Source organism: Giraffa tippelskirchi, chromosome 8 (assembly GCF_054371585.1).
Source record: "Giraffa tippelskirchi isolate mGirTip1 chromosome 8, T2T-mGirTip1v1.2.pri, whole genome shotgun sequence".
Classification (NCBI taxonomy): Eukaryota; Metazoa; Chordata; class Mammalia; order Artiodactyla; family Giraffidae; genus Giraffa; species Giraffa tippelskirchi.
The window spans coordinates 101,711,298-101,736,342 of record NC_137282.1 but is presented as its reverse complement, the minus strand read 5'-3'; the positions used below and the strand labels follow the sequence as shown (position 1 = coordinate 101,736,342).

General features: G+C 36.6%; 1 protein-coding gene and 1 long non-coding RNA gene across 14 annotated transcripts in view; one reads left to right on the top strand and one right to left on the bottom strand.

Annotated features, from left to right (window-relative positions):
- Positions 1–25,045, bottom strand: part of IPO11 (importin 11) — a 201,432-nt gene that overhangs the window by 30,209 nt on the left and 146,178 nt on the right. For 7 of the 13 annotated variants that reach the window (XM_081519785.1, XM_081519783.1, XM_081519784.1 and 4 more), the window contains one exon: positions 3,059–3,154. In XM_081519785.1, the coding sequence (XP_081375911.1) occupies positions 3,059–3,154 (96 nt within the window). Of the gene's footprint in view, positions 1–3,058; positions 3,155–13,754; positions 15,801–25,045 lie in introns of those variants that run through there. The other 6 variants (XM_081519791.1, XM_081519792.1, XM_081519789.1 and 3 more) reach the window with 2 other exon arrangements.
- On the top strand, positions 479–15,454 carry LOC145517416 (uncharacterized). Its single transcript, XR_014062024.1, has 2 exons — positions 479–1,090; positions 14,216–15,454. It is a non-coding gene; the product is annotated as an uncharacterized LOC145517416 (long non-coding RNA).

Here is a 25,045-nt window from a genome sequence, read left to right as displayed (position 1 = left end):
TGGTCTCTGCAGTGGACACTTAGGTTGCCTGTATAATTGTCCTCCTTCCTAACAGAGCCCTGAACTTGTCAGTTATCCTCCTGTTCCATGTCCACCATATGCTTCAGAAAAAGCTGATCTGAGCCCCAAAGTCGGTGGCTCAGTAAGCAATCAAGGAAATCCTATTCCCCTGGTTGATGACTGCTTTCAACATGAGTATGTTTAAGAAATTCTAGCCAATTATTCATGGAGGGAAATCTGATGAAATGACTTCTAGAACAGTGTCCTATGATGTTAAAATGACATGAGGAAAAAGATGACTACTTGGATGGCACTGGCAGTGTCATGAACTGTAATGTTTAAAACTACTTTTTGACAATGAGGGTAAGTAGCCTGCATGTGAAGTTAATGTGTTTAGGGGATGGGGTAGGAAGAACTGGGTCTTTAAGGTATTGTGAGGTCACTAATAGCTAATCCAAGAGCCTCCCACTCACATCCATGTGTGCTAAGTCACTCAGCCGTGTCAGACTCTTTGTGATCCTATGGACTATAGCCTGCCAGACTCCTCTGTCCATGGGATTCTCCAGTCATGAATACTGGAGTGGGTTGCCATGCCCTCCTACAGGGGATCTTTCCAACGCAGGGATCAAACCCAGGTCTCCTACACTGCAGGCAGATTCTTTACCATCTGAGCCACCGAGCAGCCGAGAAGGAAGCAATGAATTTTTACTGAGATCATGGAAAGGAGTCTAGAAGTAGGTATTTGCTACACAGAGCAATGCTGAGGGCATGACCTGCCAAGGAGAAGAAATGTTATGAGTCAAAGGAACTGGCACATTTGGGAAAGGAAAAAGAATTTAGAGAGGAAGAGAAAAGACCAATAATGTAAACTGAAGATCAGCAAAGAACAGTGTCCCATCAACTTCATGCTACACAAACCTGGGCTTCTAATTTTAAATGAAGCAGAATGGATCAGAGGGATTAACTGGAGAGAGGCATCAAGGAGGCCACTGAGACCAACACAAGTCAGGACAACACAGAGGGGATAAGTTAAAGTCCAGGAGCCAAGGCTGCTTTGGGTATTCTCTATTCCATTATGAAAAGCCATCTGGTGAGTCAATGTATCAATAAGAGGGGGGAAAATGCTTATAAAAGCCTACATTTTATTTTTGTTTCTAAAAAAACTACATCCTTGATGGCTGGTATGTTTTGTACTCTCTAACTATAAAACCACAACTTATGAGTCTCCTTTCTTCCTTATTCCCAAATTTGGCAACAGGTTTGTTGTCAACCTCATTTGTCAATGTGCCTAAAAACAATGTATTATTTAAGGAAAAAAAGGGAATCTAGTCTAAACAAAGACAAGCAGAAGGCAAATTATAAGCATCATTGATATATTTTCCTGGTTTAATAAAGAACTCTATTAACTAAAAAGAAACTCATGCAAAAAAGATGAAATTAAAAGATACACTAAACACAAAAATTAACTCAAAATGAATCAAAGACTTGAACTTAAGACCCGAAACAACAAAACTCCTACAAGAAAACACAGTGGTTAGCTCCTTCACACTGGTCTTGGTGATGATTTTTTATATCTGCTCTGAAAACAAAGTCAACAAGTGGGACTACATCAAACCAAAAACTTCTGTACAGCAAAGGAAACCATCAACAGAATGAAAAGGCAACTTAATCAAAGAAAATACTTACAAATCATCCATTTGATAAGGGGTTAATGTCCAAAATATATCAAGAACTGATTCAACCCAACACCAAAAATTCAAACAATCTGATTAAAAAACAAGCAGAGGGTCTGCATAGACATTTTTCCAAATTAGACATACAGATGGCCAACAGACACAGGAAAGATCTCAACATCATCGATCATCAGGGAGATGGAAACCCAAACCACAATATCATATCACACCTGTTAGAATGGCCATCCTCAAGCCAGAAAAACAGGCTAAATACGTTACTGAGGAGAAGCCAAGCAGTCTGGAATCTCATGAAGCCTTCCTTATCATTATATGAAATATTCCCTTTACTAATATCAGCATTAAGAGAAAAGGTTTGATAATTCTACTAAATATGAAAGGATACGATGATTAAAAATTTTATTCAAATTAACATGTAAATGTGAGAATATCAGAATTCCTGATAACACGATTTTAACTAAGCTCATGAAGAATACAGTTGACCTTTGAACAACACAGATTTGAATTGTGTAGATTTTTTTCAATAAACTCATGTAACAGTGCTACACATATTACAGTACTACATGATCTGTGCTTGGTTGAATCCACAGAAACAGAATTTCAGACATTGAGGGTCAACTGTAAAGTTATATTTGGAGTTTCAACTGTGAAGAGGGTTGGCGCCCCAAACCCCTGTCCACCCTGTACAAGAATCAACTGAAATTTTACTACTCTCTTTTGGAACTAGTCAAGTACCATGTGACCCTCTGCTATCTTAGAGGTGCCAGCGATGCTTCAACCAGTCAAATACAAATATATGATGCTAACCCATTCCCCTTTTGCTCTGTAACTTGCCTGAAGGGCAAGGGAACACTGTTAGTGGAAAAAAAGAACATATTCAAAATATTTTAAAAGACAAGATCAGGCGTATTCAGGGTGGTATGCCTAGTGTTATGGGGCGGGAGGTGGGAGGGGGGTTCAAGGACAGGACATACGTATACCTATGGCTGATTCATGTTGATATATGTAGAAACCAACACAATATTGTAAGCAATTATCCTTCAATTAAAAATAAATTAATTTAAAAATCTTAAAAAGGGAATTTATATGACAAATTACACTTGCAATATTTTTTTAAAACCTAATGTCAAGACATAAAATGATTTACTAGACCAAAGAACCCCAATTCAAAACTTCACTATAAGAAAATTTAGCTTATCTCAAGATGAAACAATATTACAAGCAAAATAACAAAAAAATGTTTTCTTTTATAAAGACAAAATTTAAAAGCTGCCATACGATGCTTATATGGTTATGATAAACAAAAATAACGTAGGGTATAATTAATTACCGAAGTTCAAGTGCAATTAATTAAATGATACACCTACTCTTTATAAGTTCCCGTTTCAGGATCTTCGGTCATGACATCATGTAGGCCCTCCACTGAGATGTTTATAATACCACAGAATTTATCCTGGATAACACTAGAATACAAGAAGAGCAAAACATGTTGAAATGGATTATTTCAACAGACAATTGCTTTTTTCCCTAACTATCCTCTTGAACATGAAGATAAAATTTTAGTGTGAAAGTATAAATGAAACTTTCAAAATATATTTCTTAAAGCAGAAATTGTACTTTGCATATCACATTAAAATTTTCTTTCACTAGATTACCAGTAAGCTTAAATACTTACGTGGGTAGATTAGATGGGAAAGAAATACTTTAACATTCTTTATTATAATAGTCTTATGTTAAATGTTATAATTAAAAAGATAAAGGTACAAAATGTTGAAGTCATAGACTGTGAAAAAATGTCTGTAAAGCAAACATCTGATGAAGATCCTGGCTCTGAAAACTCAGACAACAAATAACTCAATTTAAAAACGGGGCAAAAATTTGATCAGATACTTCCCCAAGTAAGACATACAGATGGCATATGAGGACTTGAAAAAATGCTCAATATCATTTATTAGTCATCAAAGAAACGCAAATTAAAACTGTCATGAGATTGTAATGAAAAGTAAAATGATGAAGACTGACAATACCAAGTGCTGGCGAGAGAAAGAAACAACAGGACCTTTCATACAGCACCAGTAGGAAAAAACATCCATTTTGGAAAAAACATTCGCAATTTTTATAAAGTTAAACATTCCATACATGTAAGCAATCTCGTTCTTAGGTATTTACCCAAGACCAAAACAAGTATTCTCAGAACTGTATGTGAATATTCACAGTAGCTTTATTCATAATCCCAAACTACAAATGATCTGAATGTCCACCAACTAACAAATGGATAAACTGTGGGTCACTTATCCAACAGAACAATCAGCAATAAAAGGAAACAAACTAGAGATACATGCAACAAGTTGGAAAAATATCTCAAAAATAATTATGCTAAGGAAAACAGATTTGAAAGGCTATATACTACAGGACTTCATTTATGTATGTGACTTTCTGGAAAGGCACAATTACTTAATCAGTGGTTGTCAGGCAAAGGGACCACAAGGGAACTTTTGGGATGATGGTTACATACTGTACCTTGAGTGTAGTACTGTTACATACTGTGTGTATCTGTCAAAACTGTATGCTTATAAGAGGTTTTACTCTATGTAAACTACACCTTAACATGCCTGACTTTAAAAGAGGAGAAGTATATAACCATCCACTGGTACACAAAATTATGCTATTTGAATTTTAAAATAATTAAAAAATTTAAGTTATTTAACTCTTTCCTCCAGAGAACTCATAGTTATCATACCTGCATGGGACATATCATGTTTCTCATACTGCATTAAAAAGCATAATTAAGTTTTAAAATATTCAGTAAAGTAGTTCCCAAAGTCAACACAGTTTGGGTAATGTTCCTACCTCTGTAAAGTCAAATCATTTGTCTGTACTCTCAAGTGTGATCAGATTTTAGAGAACTAAATTAACAGATCAGCAAAATAATAAAAACTTGATATTACTGTTACATTTTAATGTGTATATAACAGCCTATTGAAATAGTATATATTTTTGATATCACTATATATCCATCACACAAGAACTAAAAAACTTCTCTCCACTCCCCCATGCCACCCCTCTAGGTCATAAAGCTGATTCACACTGTCGTACAGCACACACTAACACAACACTGTTACAGTTATGGGCAGTTATGGGCTCCCCAGGTGGTGCTAGTGGTAAAGAACCTGCCTGCTAGTGCAGGAGACGTAAGAAACGTGGGTTCGATCCCTGGGTATGGAAGATCCCTTGGAGAAGGAAATGGCAACCCACTGCAGTATTCTTGCCTGGAGAATTCCATGGACAGAGGAGCCTGGCAGGCTACAGCCCACGGGGTCACAAAGAGTCGGACACAACTGAAGCGACTTACCATACAGCACAAAGCAGTTACACGCCAATTTAAAAAAAATAATAAAGTGGAAAAAAAAAAAAACCGAACTAAAAAAAAAGTCTAAAGAAATACACAGCTTGCCTTACGTGGTTCAGTGAGAAACATTTTAGAAAAAGGTACTGGAGCCAGCAGGCACATGAAAAGATGCTCAACACCGCTAATTATTAGAGAAATGCAAATCAAAACTACAATGAGGTATCCCCTTATACCAGTCAGAACGGCTATCATCCAAAAGTGTACAAATAAGAAATGCTGGAGAGGATGTGGAGGAAAAGGAATCCTCCTACACCGTTGGTGGGAATGTAACCTGGTGCATCCACTATAGAGGACAGTATGAATGTTCCTTAAAAAACGGAAAATGGAGTTACCACTATGATCCAGCAATCCCACTCTAGGCATAAATCCGGAAAAGATGAAAACTCTAATTCAAAAATACAAGCTCCACAAAGTTCAAAGCAACATAATTTACAATAGCCAAGACAAGGAAACAACTAAATGTCCATCTACAGACGAATGGATAAAGAAGACGAGGTTTATATACACACGTACACATACACACACATTGGGATACTACTCAGGCATAAAAAAGAATGAAATGATACCATTTGCAGCATCGTGGACAGACTGAGAAATTATCATATTAAGTGAAGTAAGCTAAACAGAGAAAGACAAATATTATTTGATATCACTTAATAAGGGCTGCCGGCTATGAGGTCGCACAGAGTCGGACATGACTGAAGTGACTTAGCAGCAGCAGCAGCAATATGTGAAATCTAAAAAAAATGATACAAAGTAACTTATTCATGAAACAAATAGACTCAAAGACATAGAAAACAAACTTATAGATACCTAAGAGGGAAGGTGAGGGAGGATAAATTAGGAATTTTGGATTAAGAGATACATATTAGTATATATAAAGTAGATTATCAACAAGGACCTACTGTATAGCATAGGAAACTATATTCAGTATCTTGTCAAAATCTACAAATAGAGAAGAATCTGAAAAATACACACACACACGTATGGGCTTCCTAGGTGGCTCAGTGGTAAAGAATCTGCCTGTCAATGCAGGAGACTGGGGTTCTATTTCTGGGTTGGGAAGATCCCTTGGAGAAGGAAACGACGACCCACTCCAGTATTACTGCCTGTAAAATCCCATGGGCAGAGGAGCCTGGCGGGCTGCAGTCCATGCTGCTGCTAAGTCGCGTCAGTCGTGTCTGACTCTGTGCAACCAGCATGGGCACATGTTTCTGAGGAGAGGGTAAGAAGACATATCTTTGCCATAATTAGAAAATAACACAGTTCTACATAATCAGGCCTCAACTCAGATATGCACATTTATGGAATGAGCTGAGAACAGATTACGATAAACTGAAACATAGACAAGATAAACTTTTGACTGCACAGTTATTGCCAAAAGCAGTAACTTCACCCCTTTCTCATAAGTGAGGAGACTGTTTAGCTGACACTGCTGGAACCAGAATAAAGCTTGAACAGTTCTGACAGAAATCTAACGGGTTTAGGAACCCGAGGTTTATAGAAAGCCAAAAAATAGACTTAGTGAATGATTGACAAAAGGAAGTGTCAAAATCTGACAGAAGATGGGATAAGGATATTCCCAGAAGCAGACTGGACACAGGCCAGAGGACACAGGTCCAACCTCTACTCTGCCTGCACACACTAGTCAGAAAAAAGACTTGTTCTGGCCCATGGCTTACTCAGGCTTAGAGAAGTCAGTCAAGTGACCGTTGGGATTCACTCCCTTTCTTCCCTCCCCTGCCAGCAGATGAATTTCCAGCAATACCAAGAGAAGTTTGGACGGACACCTGTCTTGTAGGGGTGAAGAACTGAGGTGAGGCAACCTCAGTCTGTCATTTTTTTCACTAAAATGTGACCCATGCTGCACAGAAAAGGACACAACAGGCAGAGATCTAGCTGGGAGAAAGTGAAAAGTGAAAGTGAAGTCACTCAGTCATGTCTGACTCTGCGACTCCATGGACAGTAGCCTACCAGGTTTCTCTGTCCATGGGATTTTCCAGGCAAGAGTACCAGAGTGTGTTGCCATTTCCTTCTCCAGGGGATATTCCCAACCCAGGGATCGAACCTGGGTCTCCCGCATTGCAGGCAGACGCTTTACCCTCTGAGCCACCAGGGCAGGGGCGGGTTAATCCCAGTAGACGAAGGGAAACCATGCTCACTCTGGAGTATCTATTAGGTACCAGAGGGAGTGAGGCTTGGATTTCAAGAGAGAAAATGACTATGGCCCAGAGTAGAAAGGTATGTAATTTGGCTTTGAATGAAAAGAGTCGATTCTAAAAAAGGAGAGGTACTGAAGAAAAAGATTCTATGCAATATTTGTATGTGTGAGTGTGCTCAGTCGTGTCCAATTCTTTGTGACCCCATGGACTGCAGCCTGACAGGCACCTCTGTCCATGGGATTTCCAGGCAAGAATACTGAAGTGGCTTGTCATTGCCCTCCCCTCCAGGGGATCTTCCCAACCCAGGGATCAAATCCTCATCTTTTGCATTGGCAGGCAGATTCTTTATCACTAGCGCCACCTGGGAAGCCCATATTTAGGGATCAGTAAAAAGGAGACGTTATGTATATTCAGAGCATTCAAATTCAAAAAAGTACTCAGAAAGATGCAACTCAATGATCATTCATTAAGCAGTTTGGGAAAAGAACCCCAGAATAATAGGGTAACAAAAAAGCTAGATGAGGCTTGTACTTTCCTGGCATACAGAACAGATATTTAAAGAAAAGAAGCACTATGAAGTTATAATTTCTTATTCTCCTTTTTGAAGTATTACAGAAATGTTCCCTCCAAATGTGTAAAATGTGACACTTTAAAAAGAAGCATTTAAAGTAAAAATTTTATACAGTATTCTATACTAAGTTTTGATTAGGCATTTGCTTTCCTTTTTATTCACACAATTCTCTCTCAATGCTGTATTTTATAAATTAAGAATCTTGTTTCCTGTAATATACAATCTTTCTGAATTACATGCTTTAAAATGTAATTGGACATCTAAAATGGAAACAATCAAATGAGAGCTGTAAACCAGGAATCAAACAGCAATGGGTTTGGTGGAAGAGAGAGAAGGAGAAAAGTCACTGTACTTAGATAATCTTATATACATTATTTCTTTAAACACAACAAGCCAAGAACTAGGTATTATACTGTTTTTGTTTATGAAAAAAGCTCAGTTTTTTCTTTTATATGTGCTACATACTGGACTTATGAGTAACACATTATTGGAATTCTCAGTGTATCATCTCCTAGTAGTAGTCTTCTCGTGTAAATCCATTCGAATCTAGTGTCAGGTATAATGTGGAGAAGTAAAAAGTAGAGGAGACCATGTACTTTTAGAAATTTTAATTTTCTGAAAGCGGTGCATACCACAAGTGGCAGTTCACAGCCATCTAGTGCCCCTGAAAGAATTAGCCAAACTCCATGCTAGTCTATACAACTCTGCTTGGATATTCATGGATGCTCAAGTCCCTTATACTCTAAAATGATATAGTATATGAGGTCTTCTGTATCCATGGATATGGAAACTGAGGTTTTCTACAGCACAGTAGAAAAAACAACATTCAAGAGTTTACAAACAAACAAAAAAACCTGGTAGCTGATTTTTAAAGCCAAAACTTTATCTTAATCTAGTTCCATGAGCAGACTTCAGAAGACTGGCTTACTGAGTATTAAAGGCAGGTGGGGGGCTTCCCCTGGTGGCTCAGTGGTAAAGAGCCCGCCTGCCAATGCAGGAGACACGGGTTCAATCCCTGATCTGGGGAGATCCCACATGCCATGGAACAACTAAGTCTGTGCACCACAACTATTGAACCTGTGCCCTAGAGCCCACGCTCCACAACAAAAGAAGCGAGTACAATGAGAAGCCCATGCATGAGAACTAGAGAGTAGCCCCTGATCACAACTAGAGAAAACCTGCATGCAACAATAAAGAGCCAGCACAGCCAAAAGTAAAAAATAAATAAATGAATAAATAAAAATTAAAAAAAAAAAAAAGGCAGGTGGATTTATACCAGGATATCAATTAATTTGGGCTTCCCAAGTGGAAAGTGAAAAGTGAAAATGTTAGTCATTCAGTCATGTCCGACTCTGCGACCCCACGGACTGTAGCCCACGGCTTCTCTGTCCATGGAATTCTCCAAGCAAGAATACTGGAATCAGTAGCCACTCCCTTCTCCAAGGGATCTTCCCAACCCAGGGATTGAACCTGGGCCTCTCATACTGAAGACAGATTCTTTACCATCTGAGTCACCAGGGAAGAATCCACCTGCCAATGCAGGAGACACAGGAGACGTGAGTCTGAGCCCTGGGCCAGGAAGATCCCCTGGAGTCCCTTAGGGTAACATTATGCATCATGTGAATACATAATAAATAATCATGGGAATTTAAGATCCCCAGAGCTCAAAAACTGCCCCCCTTTGTTTTATAAACAATATTATTTTTACTTATTTCTTTTTTAAATTACAAGTATGGGTAACTAAGTTGTAGATAACATATTACAACTGATTCATCTACACCAGATATGAGGCAGAAAATAGAACAGAAAGTCGCTGTATTGAAACTATGTCTGAAACATTCATCTTAGATAATGCAAGGAATGTTTAACATCAAGGATGAAAAAAGACAATAAAATTAAAACTGAAGGGCAAGAAGTATTAGTAATCTTCCTTTTTACTTATCACATTTTTCTTATTGTACATATGTGGTTGATACATTAATTTACTTGCACAGACCAGAGTTACACCTTCACTACAGAAAGAAAGCAGGCCTTTTTAAACATCTGCTTGTTTTGTATATATGTGTGTATATACATATCATATATATATATATATATACACACACATACACAAACATTAAATAAATAGGTGAGAGCATGAAAAATTTTACTCAGTAGGTAAAGATCACCTGATCATTGAAAACAATTCCACTTTTTAGTAAACTTTCTTTTTTTAGTCAAATGCACAGGAGTGAAACTACAGCTCTTAATCTTAGTACTTCCTAGAGGTATGACATTTTGAGGTTACTTTCCAGGTATATAAAAGTACCTGCAGAATATGTGAATTGCAGAAATTTCATGGAAAGTGATTTTTTTTCCTTACTTTTGAAAACTATGCACAATACTAAAGAAAACAAAATCCTTCTTTCTTGTGCTTTTCACCCAACTTAAAAAAATCATGGTGGCTTAAAACTATTTCTGTCCTTTTGTATCATTACACACTCAACAACAGATGTTCAGAAAACAAAATGCCCCTAGAAAGATAATGCAAAATTCTTAATACCAAAGGCACAAATAAAAAAAAAATTGTAATATTCGTCTGGTTACCCAAACAATAAGTAATAGATTAAATGTGAACAGGACTCTAGTTTCTTTTCACTTTTCCAACTTTTATTAGTAATTTTCTAGTGAGCACTTCACACTTCTAGTTTTCAAATTAACTGATTCATTATCATAGACCATGTGTCTTAAATAATTTCTTGATGTGATGAATTTACATACTTAACATCACATCTTCATCCCCTTGGGCCCTGGAGAAAAACAGGTATTCAGGAACACAACATTTACAAGAACACAAAATGTTAAATTACCTGTTCTGAACAGTTTTATAACCTAAAGTTGATGATTTAAGTTTTTCATAGTAGCAAGCCCAAGAAAGAAACCAGAACTTTAGTCACTTTAAAATTTTCTCTGCTCTAACTAGATCACAACTTGTACACTGCACCTAATAATATTTGAACTCAATTAAATCCTAAGTTAGAGGGTGGATGAACTTAGGGTAATTTAAGAAAATAAATACATTTTTAAGCACTAAAAGCCACAACCAAATAAAATATTCTCTAAAGTATACTTTTCTGCTTATATTAACAAGTCCAAGAACAGTTTATTGAAAAAAAAAAAAAAAGGAAAAGTCCTGATATATCGGTCTTACTCCAGAATTCCTACCACACCAGAAGCTATACATTTACACTAAAATCAGGTCCCCCCTCTGCTACTTTCCAGGACCTAGGCTGAAAATATTTCTGTCACTTAAATGGAAACACATCTTTCTACACAGTTAATTCTCTTCATGGTCATGTGAAAAGTATATGAATTAATAAACTTAGTCCCATTGACAAATGTCAGCAAGGAAATAGGATAAAAAAATTCATGTGGAAATTCATTAAGTTATTTAAAAATAAAAGTTTATATCCAACAATTATCCTTACAAAGTCTTTCATATTATAAATCATTCTCCCGCTGTATGTGTGTACATACAGTAGTGTACATGTCAGTAGTGTCTGACTCTATGTGACCCCACGGACTGTAGCCCTCCAGGCTCCTCTGTCCACGGAATTTTCCAGGCAAGAATATTTCCTACTCCAGGGGATCTTCCCAACCCAGTGATCAAACCCACGTCTCTTGCATCTCCTGTAGCAGGCCGATTTTTTTTACCACTAGTGCCACCTGGGAAGCTCATATTGTAAACCATTCTCTCAATTAACTTTTTTTTAATGAGTGCAGAGAGGTGGGGAGAAAAAAGTCTTCTCTTTAAGACAATAAGAAATAACTACAATGATTTGTGTGTAGTGGGATGAGAAGAAACTGCCATTTTACATGATTTTCAACAGGAAGACTATGCTTTAAAAAATACTGTTCAATGAAGTTCCATAAAAAGGAGATGATCAATGACTGGTACAGAAAAGACATTAGGGTGAAAAAACCTAACCAATTCTTGTTTTCAATGCTTATAGGAATCACTTGACAAACTATTTCGCGTGCTTTTCTTATCAAACTATTTCGCGTGCTTTTCTTATTTTTTTAAGTAATATAAAAAGATTGAATAGATTTGATAATTATGGGGTTGGACCCATGACCTCACCATTATAAATGTTTTTAAAAACTATACTTGAGATGGTGTAATATTGAAAAAAGTGGGCTCATTATCCTGTTAATAGTGCTCCCTAACTGTGAAACCATTAACAATCTAGATAATAATGATACAACTGATTCATATCCCTCCCCACCCACCTAAGGCCCCATCAGTAAGTCCAGTAACAGAAAAGAAAAATACAAGTTTTAATGAGAAATGAAACAGGCCATCTAAGGAGAAAAAAAATTACTATTATTCAGTGGGTGATGCATATAAACAAAGACTAACTGGTAAAGAGAACAACCTGGTTTCACCCACCCCATTCTCTTTACTCTTAGTCCAGAGCAGCCCACAACACATGAGCAGTCCATGCATATGTGTTTCAGTCTGGCACAGTAACAGAGGACACGCAAAGAAGTGGGAAGAACAAGAAGTGCAACAGGATGTGGGGAAGCACACGCGCAGCCAGCTTGGTGGGCAGGAAGACCTAACATCAAAGCTGATTTTCAGAGCCTTGGCAAAGGTTTCCAGGCTTCCCCCCACCCCTGCCCCCTCCCCCTGCCATTTTCACAACCCTTAAAACAAACATGACAAATTTTGCTGTTTTTATTGTGGTGTGGGTAAGATAATGGAGTAAAAATGTCCTAATTACATATGGGTCCCCCTCCACCTTAAAGCTTGAACACTTGGCTATCTCAATAATCCTCAAGTTTAAGAATAGTCCACGTATATGTTATATTTGAATGTTCTACTTCTTGACCTAAGTGGTCACTCAAACAAGTCTATTTCATTCTGTATGTGGTTTATAAATGAACAAAGTTTTCTAAAATGTTACCTGTAATCTTAAGGCAAATATTTTCCAAAAACCTAACATACGATTTCTCCCTCATCTGCCACTCATCAGCCAATCACCAAGGCACCTTGCAAAGTAGCTCTAGAATCCATCCATCCTCTCTGCCAATACCCTGGTCTAGGCCTCCAGCATCTCTCCCTTGGATTAATGATTCAGATTAATCCTGGTCTAGTCTTGTTACTTCCAGAAACAGTGCACTTTCAGTTTGTATTTGCCAAATGTTAAATGTTTAAAAGAAGCACTGAATGTGTCACCAAACAATAGCATTTGCTACTCTTACCATCGCTTAAGATCCTTCCATGGCCCCCTGTTGCCCCAGGGAAAAACATGAAATTACAACATCCTTCATCATCTGATTTTTCTCTCTAGCTGCAGATCTCAGTACCATTCACAACTCCAGATGGAGTGAATTTTAGTTTCTGAAAGCAGTCTTCTGTTTCTTCAGCCCTTCTGATACAATGTTATCTCTACCTACTACTCAGCTCTCTTCACTAGGCTAATGTCTATTTATTCTTTGCAAGCCAGTTTCAATGCCCCTCTTCTTATAAAGCCTTCTCTCATCTCCATATATGTTATACAAAACAGTACCTTCAAGTGCAGTACTTACCATACTGTACGATAACCCTATGTGTCCTCCTCAACATTTCAAGCTCTACCAAAAATAGGAACCATGTCCACGTTGTTCACGATTATAACCCTAGCACCCAGGCAGCAGGATAGCAGAAAATTAAAAGCATGCGCTCTGGAATTTGGGACAGTTTCTTAACTCACTCTGCCTAGGTTTCCCTATCTGTAAAGTGAAGATGTTATTACCTTATAGGCTTTTTAAGGATTCAGTGTTATATGTAAAATATTTAACATAGTGCTTGGTACACAGAAATGTTAGCTATTATTATTACTTAATACAGTGCCTTTCAAAGATAATATTTACAGAATGAATACAGTATTCACAAATTATTAAAAACCTGTATTTATTAATACTAAGCTCACAGAAATCATTATATACCCAAATAAAGTCTATAATTCTATAAGGATGTTTCAGTTTTATTCATGTCCATGACACTGAGGTTTTCTTACAGCCCATTATTTAACTGAATTATAAGGCAGAATGTTCAAAGAGAATGACCTGTGCCTCACTTTCAGGAACAATTTGTTTCTGAAGTTGAATCTGCTCCAAACCAGGGCTTTCTACAGTATTTGGGGAAGTGTTACAAATTGAAGCTGTTACATTATACCTTGCTGACTGATAAAAGCTGTAGTATTCAAGTCTGTTTTCCCCTGAGTTTTCTGGTGCCTTTAGTTTTTGTTTAAACTGAACAACTTTGTAGATCAAAAAAACAATTAAAACACAGGCTAAAATAAAAAAAGCTAGCAAAATGTCAAAAGCCTCATTCAGCTTTTCAACTTCCTGTGTACAGATCGGAGATGTTTTCCCAGATACTGAAGCAGCATCAATCGGTAGAGCACTGTTTTTTTCCAAGTTCAAGTTAACAGGAGAAGTACGCTGTATTTGCACAGGTAATATCTCAGTAGTCTGTAATGGATTACCAAAGGTATTCTCTTGAAAAAATCTAGTGGCAGGTGAAGTACGAATTCGTTCCCCGAAAGTAACGCTCTCAGTGTTTTCCAAATGTTTCCCGTTTGTGCTTATTTTATGCCAGGCCATCATTAACGTAGTGGTCTTGTGGTAAATATGAAGAGATGTTATAGCCCAAGTTCTGGATACATTTGTTGAAGATGTAACACAATTTGTAAAGTCAGTCCATTTAACATAATGCAACGCTCTGCCACGCATGGATGGGGGATTCTGACAATAGATGTTTAGAGTAACGGCTGAAGATGCTAACCAGTCGCGAAGACCCAATAGTTTGCAGTTACATTCCCAAGGATTAGAATTTGCCTGAAGATGAATCAATGAAGACAATGGCTTAAGGACCCTTGGATGTAAGTCTGTAAGATTATTAAATGACAGGTTAAGAATCTTCAAAGATGCTCCCATGTTTTCAAATGTATTATTATCAATGCTGATTATTCTGTTTCTATCTAACCTAAGGTAAATTAAATTCTTTAACAAGCTAAATGTGTCAGAATTTAAATTTTCTAAATCATTATGACTTAAGATCAAATGTTTAAGGTTACTAATTCCACTAAATCCATCCCTAGTAACATTTTTAATTCTTGAATTTTTCAGGAGGAGATACTCCAAATTGACAAGCCCTTTAAATGCAAAGGGCTGTATTGTTTCAATATGGTTATGAGACAAAGAAAGTCTTTTAAGACTCTTAAGTACTTCAAAAGAATTTGATGGTACTTTTGTTAAATTATTACCTTCTAGATACAAACAATCCAGATTTCCAAGGTGTTGAAAGCCTGAGTCTGATACTCTCAAAATTTTATTGTTTGACAAATCAAGTATCCGAAGAGCAATCATACCAACAAAGGTACCACTCCCGAGGACAGTGAGGCGATTTCTTTGCAGATTTAAGTACTGAACTGAAACTAGATCATGAAACACTCCTCTTGGAACAAAAGATACTTGATTAGACTGTAGATATAAATTACGAAGATTGGAAAGTCCCTCAAATATTCCAGGATCCAAGCGTTTTATAAAATTATTATTCAGATACAGAAAATACAGATGCCTCAAATGAACAAAAGCTTTTGGATATACATACACAATGCTAGAATTATCTAAATGCAACGCTACAAGAGAATGAAGTCCAGTTAATTCACTTTCATTTATATGAGATATATTATTTCCAGTCAGATACAGAAAAACTGTACTTTCAGGGAAATTCTTAGGAATACTTGAAAGGCCTAAGTTACGGCAGTTAATTTGTCTCCCAGTGCAGAGCTGGCAAACAGACGAACATCCAAGAATCTCTTTATGGAATAATAATACAAGATAACAGGTAACAAGTAGAAACAGTCGTAGACAAGGCAGAGAAAAACGTACTCCACACATAGCCCTGTTCTTGGTTTCTCTGTTCATATCAAAATTGGCTACAAAAAGAAAAGGTAAAACTTTAAATCATCAAAAAGTTCTTTAACTGAAAGCTTTATAGTACTAGAAATTCTATACCCTATTTTATTAGGATTAGCCATAACACTAAATATCATAAATCATACTACAGTGACAGCATAAAATAATAAGTTTGAAATATGTTCTAGAATTATTAGCACCTCTAGGCCATTAACTCACTGTTTAACAAAATGATAATCAAATTTAATGAACTGCAAAATAAAATGTTTGCTAAGTTAACCTAAAATATTACAATTGACTATAACAAAATTGACAAATGATGATGCGGAGATAAAGATCTTGGATATAAATATGCCCTTCATCAACTTTAAGTCTACTATCAATTAAACAACATAATTTTCGAAAACACAAATTCAGTACAGAACAATTAAACTCTCTTTAAACTATGGATTTTTACAAATCAAATTATTTCTTGTTTCAGCTAAAAGTTCATATTTAAATAAATAATCTTACCAAGAACAGGAAATTCATATTATTAACACTCGGCTGATTCAAGCAAAGGTTTTCTTTCTAAATCTGAAGAACGACATTTCTAGGCTGCATTTCTTTTGTGGCACTGTTGACCTCCACCCCTCCACCTTTTTTTTTTTTTTTTAAAGTCACAATTTGCTCAGGAAACACCACTCTTCACATTAGTTCCTCCACACTCAGTGTGTAAAACACAGGTTGCCATGGATACAGGAAACTGAGAGACAGGAAGTCATGTTATCTGTGTTTCAAAAGTTTGCTAAAAGGAAATCTCAGGAACTTATTTTTTCAGAATGCAGTTAATCTGAGTTTTCCCAATGCACAAACCTAAATATTTCATCTTTAAAATAAGTATTTTTTAAAATATGTATTATTTAAGTATTCAGAATGAACAAACTCTGTATACATCAACTACAAATAGCTATCAAATGGAAAAAACAAGTTGAAACAAGATATAAATAGAGTAATGTAACTTCTGTGAATTTTTTAAATGCATAGAATATTTATATTTCTATTATTCTGAGTATAGACACTTTAATTTTGTTTTATTCCTTAAAAAAAATAGGTAGCAAAACAAGTAATTTAGAATGATGAACATAAAAGCTGTTCCTCTGTGCTCTTCTTTTTTGATTAAAAAAAAAACTGCCACGTAAAAGGTACTGAATACCACCAATAAGTACCTTAATACATTAAGGTATATGCCTTGAGCTGGAAAATGATCATTTGTATACCAAATCACTGGCAAAGGTAATCTTTGATGAGAGACCCTTTAATGACTTTTCATTATATATACATCTAAATTAATCAGAATTTTTTACAAAACACATCTGTGCATAATGTAATTCTTTAAAGTAAGGATTTAAAGCACTGACAATATACCGTATATATTATGTACTGTTCAGTCATTAATTTTCCAAAAATCTGACTGCTTAGGCTTTCTAATTCTGACTTATTAATATTACTAATACCCTGACAGTGTGATTAAAATATCAGTAGTAATATGTATAATTGTATACTATAACTCCCTTTTGATACTAAAGCAGCTTTATTTCACATCAAGACAATTACTTCAGATAATAATATGAATTATTTCCATATTAATATTTTGTATAACCCAGCATTTTTTTACAACAAAAAATCAGAAGTGCACACAAGAGACAATCTTTATCAAAATGATTTACAAATCTCACAACTACCTTTTGTAGCCTCTATTGTTATTACTATTTTATCATTACAGAAATTAGAAAACAGCAGCCAAAAAACTAGATGACAAGGAAATGACATGAATTAGAGGTAAAGATGAAACAAGAGCTAGGTTTTTCAAGTTCATTTTTTTCATATTTTGAATAACATATAGGATTTTTTTCAATTATGTCACATAACTTAAAGAACTATGATGGGGTTTAGGAACACAAGATATAGCACCCTGGCATACTGACTACTTTAAGCTGAAGGACACTGAGCATACAGCATAAGCAGGAAGTTCTCTTTCTGATCTCTTTCACCCCCAGCCACAGCCCCATACTCCTTGCCCTTGTCCCCTGAAAAAAGTCATTAAACCCTCGAGTGAGAAATGCCCTCCCTATAATGGGAGGAAGGGAGCACCCTTATCTCCAAAGATAAGAGGACTCAGAAGAACCCAAACAAATAAGACTTGCAAATTTTCCCATTTTATTATACATACTTATCTCATACCCTTTACCCTACGTATCTTCCCATGACTCTGCACCAAACTTGGTGTAAAAATACACTGGTTTAATGGTTTCTTTGGGTCTTCATTTCCTTATGAAGATTCTCATGACATGTAAAAGTGAAAAGAGTTAGTCTCTCAGTCGTGTCCAATTCTTTGCAACCCACGGACTGTAGCACACCAGGCTCCTTTGTCCATAAGGACTCTCCAGGCATGAATACTGGGTGGGTTGTCATTCCCTTCTCCAGGGGATCTTCCCGACTCAGGGATCAAACCCGGGTCTCCCGGTTCTTCTGCATTGCAGGCAGATTTCTTTCCAGTCTGAGGGGTTTGTCTGTATTTCCTCATGGTTAGATCCAGGTTAATCTTCCCTGGTTGGAATATTACCTAAGTGATATGTTCATGAAATATTACATCTAGCAGTACATGGTGTCCACCTGCTTCTCATTCATGATGTTAATTCTGAAGGTCGCTAAGAGTCACACATGACTTAGCAACTGAACAACCACCACCCACTTCCTTGGCAGTCCAGTGGTTAAAACTCTGTGCTTCCACTGCAGGAGGTGTGGGTTCGATCCCTGGTAGGGGAACTAAGATCCTGCATGCCACATGGTATGCCCCACCATAAACTGAAAAACCATTCAGTCAATCAGTGTTGTATGGTTTTTTTTTTTTAAAGTGTCATTTCAAAGTCACAAGCATTCAGGAACTTCCCTAAGCAGTTAGGACAGGAGATAGAAGACAGAAGTAGTTGTTTTTCTAAGAAGCCAGGTTGAACTGAACGGTAATGTGTAAACTCAATGCACAGCATGGTGCCCTAACACATGAAAGAAACTTCAAAAATATTGCTGAATGTCTGTTGTATCAGCATCACAGGCTTGACATTAGATAGGAAGGTAGGGGCACTTTAGTTCTGCTATATGTTTCAATGGTACAATGAATTTGTATTGGAAATGAAAACCAAAATGGACTATTTTCATTCAAATTCTAAGGTGGAAGGACAGAAACACTTCAAAATACCTCCAAATGTGCCAAACTTCTGGGTGGGGAAAGACACTGGGTTTTCAAAGGACTGGTCAGAAGAACAAGTTGACATTCAGCTTTGAACAGTTTTATAAATGATAATAAATTTTTTTTAAATCACCAAGCCCAGGTATTAAAAATCTACCTCTTTTTTCCACAAAACTACTCAGTAAACATGCAATTATGGCACCAACTGTTCATCTTCCTAAACCATCTTGTCTACACCTCCCAGCTTCTGTTACTGAAAGATACATGTGGCACAGTCTAATCAAAACATAAAAACATGAAAAGCTGCACCACAGAGGGATTGTACCTCATAGACTGAAATGATCTGAACCAAGCTAACGTAACCTAATATCTTCCTCTTTCTGTCACTGTATCTTTGTTCGTTCTTATCTCTATAGAGAAGCATGCCTCTAATAACCTCAAACTCTTGCAGGATATCCACATCAAGATCTAGCCTCTTCATACACAGGTCAGATGCCAAGTACAAAGCTTCTGCTGCCACAAAGTACACAAAATTTACCTTTCAAACTCTGCTGGCATGTGATGTTAACACTCACCTCGTGCTTTTCAAATATCCTGGTATCAGCTACCATCCCTTCAAGTTTACCACTCTTTTACATACTCCCCAAACTAGAACTGTCATCTTCCCTCAAAGCTCAGTTGGTAAAGAATCTGCATGAAAGGCAGGAGACCCAGGTTCAATTCCTGGGTCGGGAAGATCCCCTGCAGAAGGAAATGGCAACCCATTCCAGTATTCTCGCCTGGAGAATCCCATGGACAGAGGAGCCTGGAAGGCTAGAGTCCACGGGGTCACAAGAGTCTGACATGACATAGTGACTAAACCACCACCTAATTAGAACTATGAATTTCTCAATGGTAATGTCTATGCCTAAAAGTCCTCTGTATTCACATGATACTTAGTTAATACAGTTTTTTATATACAGATTTTCAATACATATTTTTAATACAATAACATAATTCAAGCCAAATTCACCAACTGCATATTTTTTAGAAGCTGATATAACTGTGATTACAATAACATGAATGCCTCTGCTATTTCCCAAACCCATATAATCACTGCAATTATCTGCATAAAACTCACTCTTTGACCACTCCCAAGACCTAACCAAACAAATATATTAACACAAAGGGAAAATGCCATAAGCAGTAGGTAACATATTTCTGTGATTCTCTTAAGACCCTGCAGCATTGTACTATATTTTAATCACAGGGAAATTTAGACGAGTTATTTCAAATTAAAACAAACTAGGCTGATTATTGGAGAAGGCAATGGCACTCCACTCCAGTACTCTTGCCTGGAGAATCCCATGGACAGAGGAGCCTGGTGGGCTGCAGTCCATGGGGTCGCTAAGAGTCGGATACGACTGAGTGACTTCACTTTCACTTTTCACGCATTGGACAAGGAAATGGCAACCCACTCCAGTGTTCTTGCCTGGAGAATCCCAGGGACGGGGGAGCCTGGTGGGCTGCCACCTATGGGGTCGCACAGAGTCGGACATGACTGAAGCGACTTAGCAGCAGCAGCAGCAGCAGCAGGCTGATTACAACAATCATAAAGGTAAAAAGAAATATGTCTATTAAGGAGTAAAATTCCCAAAGACACTAGTGATTACTGTAATTTCCTGCTCTCCATTTTTTCCCCGTAGTTCTTTAGACAATCAAAAGCAACTGCAAAGGAACTACACTGACATTAAAGTCACTCTGATAAGTATAAAGTAAAACCAAACGAAGAGTTTTAAAAGTAGGCATTCTGTTCAAAACAAGGACCGAAATCTGTTGGTCTTAGCCTATGTGAATATCAACCACACGAGATTTCCTTTTCTGTCTGGGCATAGCAAACTTGTCCGCTTTCTCTTCCTCTCTGCCCATGGAAATGGAGCAGAGGAAAAGGCTGCATTTCTTGGACCTAAAGTGTTAGGGATCCAGAATTCACAAAGCCGGCTTTTTGTAGTGTAGTATTACCAAATTTCCTTTGATTTCTCTAAATTATCAACATGCAACATTCCTTATAAATAATACTCTTAATAGACGAAAACGTCAAACAAAACCACCAGTGGAGAAAAACAATTCAGTCAAGTGTCTATGCACTGACTGACACTTTAAATTCAGCTGGAATAACAGAAAGACTGGCAACATACCAGAAATTCAACTCCCAAAGAACAACACATTACTTACTCCTTTTATAACAGCTAAATCCCAGGAGAGTAATTTTGTCAGTACATGGACAGAATATTTCAGTGCCTCTATGAAAATGGCAATACTATGCAGCAGCACCAGTCTGATAATGAAAAAATGATACTAATTGAAGAACAAGCTGCCTTTGGTAGAATATATCAGTTTTTCTAAACATAAAACGTATGTTTTTTTTCCATACAGAATGAAATGTAATTTAGTAATAACCATAGCAGCTACTGTAGCAATAATAACAGCAAGTAATATCTATTGAGTTCTTTATATCTAAAATATAGAAGCAAGTAGCATTATACAAAAAAACCTAATAATAATAAATGAGTTTTGAATTATCTCACTTAACCTTTAAACCTGTATGCAGGTCAGGAAGCAACAGTTAGAAATGGACATGGAACAACAGACTGTTTCTAAACAGGAAAAGGAGTACATCAAGGCTGTATATTGTCACCCTGCTTATTTAACTTATATGCAGAGTACATCATGAGAAACGCTGGGCTGGAAGAAACACAAGCTGGAATCAAGATTGCCGGGAGAAATATCAATAACCTCAGATATGCAGATGACACCAGCCTTATGGCAGAAAGTGAAAAAGAACTAAAAAGCCTCTTGATGAAAGTGAAAGTGGAGAGTGAAAAAGTTGACTTAAAGCTCAACATTCAGAAAACTAAGATCATGGCATGTGGTCCCATCACTTCATGGCAAATAGATGGGGAAACAGTGGAAACAATGTCAGACTTTATTTTTTTGGGCTCCAAAATCACTGCAGATGGTGATTGCAGCCATGAAATTAAAAGACACTTACTCCTTGGAAGGAAAGTTATGGTCAACCTAGATAGCATATTTAAAAGCAGAGACATTACTTTGTCAACAAAGGTCCATCTAGTCAAGGCTATGGTTTTTCCAGTGGTCATGTATGGATGTGAGAGTTGGAAGGTGAAGAAAGCTGAGCACCGAAGAATTGATGCTTTTGAACTGTGGTGTTGGAGAAGACTCTTGAGAGTCCCTCGGACTGCAAGGAGATCCAACCAGTCCATCCTAAAGGAGATCAGTCCTGGTTATTGATTGGAAGGACTGATATTGAAGCTGAAACTCCAATACTTTGGCCACCTCATGCGAAGAGTTGACTCATCGGAAAAGACCCTGATGCTGGGAAAGATTGGGGGCAGGAGGAGAAGGGGATGACAGAGGATGAGATGGCTGGATGGCATCACCGACTCGATGGACATGAGTTTGCGTAAACTCCAGGAGTTGGTGATGGACAGGGAGGCCTGGCGTGCTGCAATTCATGGAGTCGCAAAGAGTCGGACACAACTGAGCGACTGAACTGAACTGAACCTTTACCAAAGGATGTTTACAAAAGAGATACGATTAACCTCATTTTAAAAATGAAGAAACAAATGTAAAGAATTTAAATAGCTTGCCCAGAATCACAATTAAAAGGTAACAGAAACTGGGGAGTAAGATTCTCAAAACACTAAGGTATATGTTTGATGATGATTTTCAGGAACCCACTAATTAGCACATAGTAATCAATCGTCAAAAGATGTTGTGTCACGCAAGCTTTCCAAAGGTGAGTAATGGTATAGCAGAACTATTTAAAAAAGGTTCCTACCACAATTAGATACCACTTCATACCAACCAGTATAGCTATAATCAAAAATAAAAGAATAATATGTGCTGCTCAGGGTATGCAGAAACTAGAATCCTTATACAATGCTGGTGGGAATATAAAATGATATAGACTTGAAAACAGCCTGACAGTTCCTTAAAAAGTTAAACAGAATCACTATACAACCCAGGAATACCTAAGAGAAATGGTAAGTATCTACACAAAAACTTGTATGCAAGTAATAGCAGTATTATTCACAATAGCCAAAAGGTAGAAACAGCTCACAAGTCCATCATTTGATGACTGGAGAAACAAAATGTGGTATATTCATACAGAAGAATATTATTTAGCATCAAAAAGAAAATACTGATACCTGTCACAACATGTAAACTTTGAAAATATGCTAATTTAAATAAGTCAGTCACAAAAGACCACATATTGTCTGATTCCATTTGTAGGAAATGCCCAGAATAGGCAAAACTCTATAGAGACAGAAAGTAGATTAGTGGTTGGCTGGGGAAAGGAATGAGTGATAAGGACTGCTGAAGAGTACGTGGCTCCTGAAACCTTTGCAACTTGTTTTAAGTTGCTGGGTATGTTCCAGTGTCTCCTAGTTTATAGTCTATGGGAACTTGACTAGAATTTGTATCCTACTACTATGTGAAAATTGTATAAATTTAATTATGTTGAATTGGTTCATGGTGATTTTCAGGTCTACTATATCCCTGTACTTCTCTGTATATTCATTCTATTAATTTTTGAGAGTCTGATATTGAAATTTCAACTATAAATTTTAATTTATCAAAAAAATAATTATATAATGGAACTATCTGTAACTTTGGTATTTTCCAAGTCTCCTGTATATGTGTTATCATACTTTCATAATTTAAAAAATAAAGAGAAAAATATTAAAAAGAGTACATGGTTCCTTTGGAAATGACAAAATGTTCTAAAATTGATTGTGGTGATGGATGCACAATTCCATGGATATACTAAAAACTACTGAATTGTACACTTTAAATGGGTGAACTGAATGGTCTCTGAATTATATCCTAATCAAGCTGTTATCACACACACACAGATGCTTCTAAGACATTTTCCTTGTGAAAGATGTAAAAAAAAAAAATTGAGAACTAATTTTTACTACAGAAAACCCACTAAACTATTAGGTTAAGAATTTACTGAGAAAAGAAAATACTATAAGATGTTAAATAAGAATGCATGACCTAGAAGTTAAAATGCATCCTATTTTAAAGGAAGAAAATAAAATTTTGTCACATTAAATACTCACTTAGGAATGGTCAGTTTAAACCAAACACAATTCTGGTAAAACAATACATCCACAATTTCAAAAATTTTAAACTGCCTTTTATTTAACTATATTTAAACTATACCAAAGTATTACTCTTTGGAACCTGTCATCTTGATTCTACTATCTTGTTTTAAAAGTTGTAAACTAGTTTAGAAAATTATACTAGAAAATTTGTACAGAATAATAAATTTCCAAATATTGATATTTTATATATACTATTCTTGAGATAAAAGAGAACTATGGAGGGATACTAAGTGACCGATCCAAGCATGAATGGTTGAGAGAGAAGAAAAAAGGGATAAAACAAAAACAGCTAACTTCATTTATCTAGACTGTGTGACCTTAATATGTAAACTCATTCAATCTTTATAACACTCTCATCAGGAAGATACTATTACTATCCTCATTTCGGGTAACTTAGGCACAGGAAGCTATTTGGCCATGGTCATAGTGATCAGAGGCACTAGAATTTGAGTGTGGTCCTAAAGCCTACAGTCTGCCAGATTTCTGAATCAGAAGTAGTAGATCATGGTAAAAGATAGCTTAAATAGCTTCCGAAATAGTCATTCTTCAGATCAGTGGTTCTACCAGCATCTAGTGGGTAGAGGCCACAGATGCTGCTAAATAGCCTAAAATGCACAGTACAGCCCCAGTATCAAATAATGGTCAAAAGTACTGTGGTCGAGAAATCCTGCTTTTGAATAGTGTTATTTCTTGCATGTGGAAATCCACTATAATAAAGAAGAAAATAACATTTCCCAATGTAGCCTGATTCAAAATATCATCATCAACACATTATTCTCTAGATCTGCTTATATCAGGCAAAGGAAATGTTACACTGAAAAGTCTAAAAGAAACACAGGAAGAAGAAATTACTATTATATGG